Source organism: Anarrhichthys ocellatus, unplaced genomic scaffold, assembly GCF_004355925.1.
Source record: "Anarrhichthys ocellatus isolate YVR2014 unplaced genomic scaffold, GSC_Weel_1.0 scaffold83, whole genome shotgun sequence".
Lineage (NCBI taxonomy): Eukaryota > Metazoa > Chordata > Actinopteri > Perciformes > Anarhichadidae > Anarrhichthys > Anarrhichthys ocellatus.
Window position 1 is genome coordinate 1,021,357 of NW_022280113.1, and position 5,717 is coordinate 1,027,073.

Here is a 5,717-nt window from a genome sequence, read left to right on the forward strand (position 1 = left end):
ATATATATATATTTAAATATCATATATGTATGCATTTTCTTTTTCCTAGGCTGCGGTTATCATCTGGGACTATGCACAGCGGACAATCTATGCCCAGCTGCTGGACCACAAGGTAAAGGTAGAAGCACTGGCCTTCTCTCCCAACGAGAAGTACCTGGTGTCCCTCGGAGGTCAGGACGATAGCAGGTAAACATCAAGTTTGGGTGATTGCCGTCCAGAGTGAGCTGTGCTCCCTCCCAAATAACCAGGTTGCTTCACACAGGAATGAGGAATAGAGGCACGCGGCCAGCCGAAAAAGCAGGATAGTAGTTTCCAAAAGTAGTGAAACGCTCTGCAACCTGATCATAACAACAAGATTTCAATGGCAATGTCTTTATGAGAGTAAACACAATCCAATTATTATTAGTTCAAATGTATTTATTTAGTGTTTTCTGTGTGTCCTCAGGATAGTGGTATGGAATATTGAGACCAAGCAGTCCATCTGTGGGAGCCTGGCTTCACCGCGCAGCGCCGGTAACTGCCTCACTGTGCAGTTCTCAAACACAGACGACAATGTCTTTGTTTCTGCCGGGAGGTGAGTGAGTGCAGTCTGCTGGCATTCTGTCAACCAACCAGTAACATTCTTGTTATTCTTTATTCTGTATGTTACTATCCTTGGTGGTGGTGGTGTTGTTGTTTTTTTGGTCAGCGGAACCTTGCGAGTCTGGGAGCTGGACCTCCCCAACAGGAAGATCAGGCCCATGGAGTGTCAGACAGGCAAGCTGAAGAGGACTGTGAAATGTATACAGGTACGAGGTCGTGAGAGTCTTCAGTTCACATCGGTTTGTTCCCCCCAGCTTATTTAACTAGCCCGCCATTTAGCTTTGCAAAATGTCTGTTGCCGAAACTCACTAAATGATTGGTGGAGTTGCAGTAGATGCATCTGGGGAGATAACTAACGATCTATAAACATGGCGAGCAATTCAATGTAATATTATTCTGTGATTTTTTTTGTTTTGGTCATATTGACGTGTTTGTAATATTACCCCAGATCTCAGAGGACGATCAGTTCATTTTCTGTGGCACCACCAGTGGAGACATAATGAAAATCAACCGGAAGACGGGGCTTCTGAGTGACTCTGGTCCAGCTAAAGACAAATACAGCATGGTAGGTCGGCGAGTCCAACTAAAACGTGCCAGGTCTCCATATATATTTTTATATATAGTTCAGCTAGTGTCAAGGAAACTAGGAATTTGACTATATCTTAAATCTCAGTGCTCGTGGCTTCTCTGCGCAGGGTGTCAATGTCCTAAGGATTCTGAAGCATGGGGACCTGCTCGTGGGCTCTGGATCCGGCACCTTGACTCTCTGTTCCAGGACTAACTTCAAAACTCTTAAGTGAGTCCAACAACTCTGTCATTTGAATCATCCCCATTTAAGAGATACTTACATTTGTTCATGGTGTCTATATCTTGTACATTAGAATAACTATCTACGGTACCTCTGAGTTTATTTTACAGTGCTCATTATCAGGTCCTTCTCCCCCCCCCCCCCCCTCTCTCTTCTCCCACATTAGGAAAGTCCAGCTGGAGAAGGGTGTGACCTCCATCGCTATGAGAGGAGAGGGCCAGCAGTTCTTCGTTGGGACGGAAGCGGCTCAGATGTACCGCTGCGGCTATGACGACCTCAAAGAGGAACTCATTTCCACCAGCCACAACAGCGCTATCAAGGACGTCGTCATAGTTTAGTGAGTGGCACATTAGACAATTTCAGGGAGGAAGTAAAATCGGCAAAAAAGCCTTTTTACAGCTTTTGAAATTGGCTGTGTCTCTTTTGGGCAAAAGGGCTTAAACCCCATTACTGTAATCTCTCACAATGCATGACTTCAGTACCGCTTTGTGCTCACCAGAGGGCGACATAGGCTTGCCTCATCCATGTCAGTTTACAGATTACACAGTTTAGGGTTTTAGTAGCATTGTATACCGATATATTGTATGGATACTGGGTTAATACCACGATACCATATGCCTTTAACTCAATAAGCAGCCGTTCTCTCTTTATTTGTGTGTTATTTTTTTAGTGGAACATCTGAATTGTTTGCAACCTGCTCCGAGGAGGACATCAGGTTGTGGCACATAAACATGTCCAAAGAGCTGCTGCGGATCACCGTGCCCAACATGACCTGCAACTCCCTGGACATCATGGTTGACGGACACAGCATCATCAGTGGTGGGAACCCGGGAGAGAAATATCTGCAAACAAGTCACCACAAAGAATGACTGATGATGACTGACTGTTTTTTTTACTCTCTTCCAGCATGGAACGATGGCAAGATCCGCGTGTTTGGGCCGGAAAGTGGCTTACTCATGCACATCATTCATGATGCGCACAGGATGGGCGTGAAAGCCATCGCTGGCACCAGGGACAGCAAGAGGATCGTCAGCGGAGGGGGAGACGGACAGGTCAGTAGGCATCGTTCACAAAACAGATCGCAATGTTCCGCGTTCTCACCGAATGGAAACGCACTGAAATTCGTTTTTTCTTTGAAAATGTGAAGCTGTGAATTATTGAATTGAAGTTAAAATGCTCTCACGGACAAATGGTCACATGAATCCATTATGTATCCATAGTTGGCATTGAAACAAAGTGGAAAGAGTCTTTTAAATGAAGTGCCATATCTGACGACTGGTAAATGAGTCGGGGCTCACCTTTTGTAGGTCTGTGTTTGGGAGCTGCAGCCGCACGGCCATCGGCTGCTGGAGGCCATGAAGAAGCACAGAGCCGGAATCACTTGTATCAAGATCAAGAGTGACAGCAAAGAGTGTGTCACTGCCAGCGCTGATGGTACCTGGATCATCTGGGACATAGTGTGAGTAGCCCCTCTGTGTCCCCACACACACACACACACACACACATTTCACATGTACATCCTCTTCAAACCTTTTTTTTCTTGTATAGTCAGTGCATCAAATACTCACGTTTCTTGGTAGTACTATGTAATAACATAGACAGCAAAGCCGCTTGAGTAAGTCGAATTTGTAATGAATTAATTCTCAATTTTGATTCGATTTTTTCTGAAACTCAACTATTTTGCTCAGTTGAGTTGAGTTGAAAAAATGGGTGGAAAGAAAGACTTATTACTGGATGAGTTAATCCCATTACCCAGCAAAAAGAACGAATAATACCATACATAATAGCTAAAGACATACACAGCCACCAGAGAGACAATTACAGAAAATAGAGCGTGCTGCTTTCAGGTCTGCGTTGAAATAAGAGTAAAATTCAGAAGCACTTCATCGGCGTCTGGCTGGTACAAAGGGAATGAAAAGAAGTCCAGTGCATTCTTTATTAAGAAATCTTAAAATCCTTTAATCTGCGGGGCTTCTTTTGTGAGGAGAATAAAACCTTTTAAAAGTCGTCGTGTTCTTTCACTGAACAAGTCTGTGGATTAAAGGCTTCCACACTGTATGCATCCACAGTGGCATAGATATTTCTTCTTTGGTATGATTACTAACAAGCTGTTGTTGAAAAAGAATATCAGTCAGACAAGAGCCTTTAGCCTCAATTAATCCAGATTGGCACCTTGTCCAGCTAGATACATCTGTCCACAGAGGAAGTTGCTCATGCATGTTTTATTTGAATGCACAGTTCATCTTTTTATTGTATAATCATACAGATCAGCTTGTGTTTATTTTGTTTGCATGGGAAAGAAAACATGTTTGGTTATATTAAAGGTGCTAAATTCCAAATTCAGAGGGACTGACTACGTAACTCTCAACATGGCGGCTAGCAGCTAAAGGTGCAAACAGCACGAACAGTGCAAACAATGTTAACAGTGCTGATGGAGCTAACATTGCAGATAGAGCTAACATTGCAGATAGAGCTAACAGTGCTGATGGAGCTAACATTGCGGATACAGCTAACAGTGCGGATATAGCTAACAGTGCGGATAGAGTTAACAGTGCTGATAGAGTTAACAGTGCTGATAGAGTTAACAGTGCTGATAGAGTTAACAGTGCGGATATAGCTAACAGTGCGGATAGAGTTAACAGTGCTGATAGAGTTAACAGTGCTGATAGAGTTAACAGTGCTGATGGAGCTAACAGTGTTTACCTGAGGAGGAACCAGAGTTTGGGTGCGATGTTTTCCACGACGACACCGTGGTTGGTGATGAGCTACACACACAGCCGGACAGGCTATGTAAACAAACCACAGAGACTCTCGTATTACAGCACACACAGAGGGAGAATGACTTCATTCTCTGCTCAGGTAGACATTACTACACCGTGTCTTTACAGAGCAAATAGTTCTTTGCTGCTGTACCAGTGCTCTGTATTTGAAATTTAGCGCCTTAAAACTGCACTTGGTAGCTCATGATGTGACCACTACTGCTGCACTGGTGAAAGTCAGTCAGCCTTCTCTCTCCTATCGTTTTCTTTTTTTTTTCCTTTCAACTTCTGCACCATCGTCTGCATTTCCTGCTGTAGGCGGTTTGTGAGTCTTCAGATGGGGATTAACAACACACATTTCCGGACGGTGTGCTACCACCCAGAGGAATACCAGATCATCACCAGTGGGACTGACAGGAAGGTGCGTTTTGGGACCGTCAGTGGTGGAAGAAGTATCCAGACACTTTACTCAAGTAAAAGTACTAATATCACACTGGGAAAATGAGTATTATCTGCTAAGTTTACTTTTAAATAGTTTATTTAGTTTAAGAAGAGGGAGAATTTTCTCAACCTATAAAGTTGAGTTGAGTAGAAGTATAAAGTTGCATAAAGTGGAAATACTCAAAACTCAACAAATACCTCTAATTTCAAGTTCAGCACTTGAGTTAATGTTCAGGATGCATTTTAAGGCAATTCCAGTAGGCATTTAAACAATATATGTATTATTATTTACTTAATTTATATCCCAACCAGTACAGCACATCCCATTACTGATGTCCGGTCACGTATCTTTACGATAACACTTGTTTTGGGTGTTTTCTATTGCACTGGTATGTAAGAATTCCCTGGGACGCAACTCAGCATACACGCCTCACAGGAAGAAAAAAACGGAAAAAACGTAATGATTGAGAATCCCTCAGGGTGGAAAGAGACTGGCACTCACATAATGTAAATGTCTCATTGTGCTGTTATTGTTATTATAATCTCCACTCAGTGCGCATGAGAGAAAAAGGCTGTCTGCTCTGGTAAGATCAGCATAGAGAGGACGTGCACAGTCACACACGCGCTCGCATGTCCACCGATTAGTTTGAAAAGCTTGTAATTTGTTTCAAGGCTAAACATAATTAAGCCGTTGCGTTGGCTGCTAGTCGCAGAGACAGAGATGCTCGGCCCTTCGAGTCTGTTATTTTGCGAGTCATGCTGATTCACTCGTCATCGCTCATTTACACCAGGTCAGAAGTTCACGGTGGCAGGAAGGAACGCTTGTTTCCTTGATTGTGCACTTCATCCGCACCCCTTGAACCCTCGTCGACAAGTTGTGCTGATTAACGCAGCGCTGGGGATGTGCTGAGTGAGCAGAGAGAGAGAGAGAGAGAGAGAGAGAGATTCAGGGGAAAGGGGAGGGAGAAGGGAGACACTGAGGGAGGGGAGCGCTGTGGCGTCCGTGGCTTCCTGCGGATGTGCCCAAGTGCCAGCCAGATCCACCATCTGCTCATCCCAAGACACAGGCGCTCTGTCTGTTCTCTCTCTCTCTCTCTCTCTCTCTCTCTCTCTCTCTCTCTCTCTCT

At 44.1% G+C, this 5,717-nt stretch overlaps 1 protein-coding gene across 2 annotated transcripts in view; it reads left to right on the forward strand.

Annotated features, from left to right (window-relative positions):
* Nucleotides 1-5,717, forward strand: part of cfap52 (cilia and flagella associated protein 52) — a 17,380-nt gene that overhangs the window by 7,271 nt on the left and 4,392 nt on the right. For both annotated transcript variants that reach the window (XM_031874609.1, XM_031874610.1), the window contains 10 exons: nt 50-186; nt 446-574; nt 689-788; nt 1,031-1,147; nt 1,278-1,378; nt 1,557-1,727; nt 2,061-2,209; nt 2,297-2,442; nt 2,698-2,849; nt 4,468-4,570. In XM_031874609.1, coding sequence (XP_031730469.1) covers nt 50-186; nt 446-574; nt 689-788; nt 1,031-1,147; nt 1,278-1,378; nt 1,557-1,727; nt 2,061-2,209; nt 2,297-2,442; nt 2,698-2,849; nt 4,468-4,570 — 1,305 coding nt within the window. The remainder of the gene's footprint in view (nt 1-49; nt 187-445; nt 575-688; nt 789-1,030; nt 1,148-1,277; nt 1,379-1,556; nt 1,728-2,060; nt 2,210-2,296; nt 2,443-2,697; nt 2,850-4,467; nt 4,571-5,717) is intronic.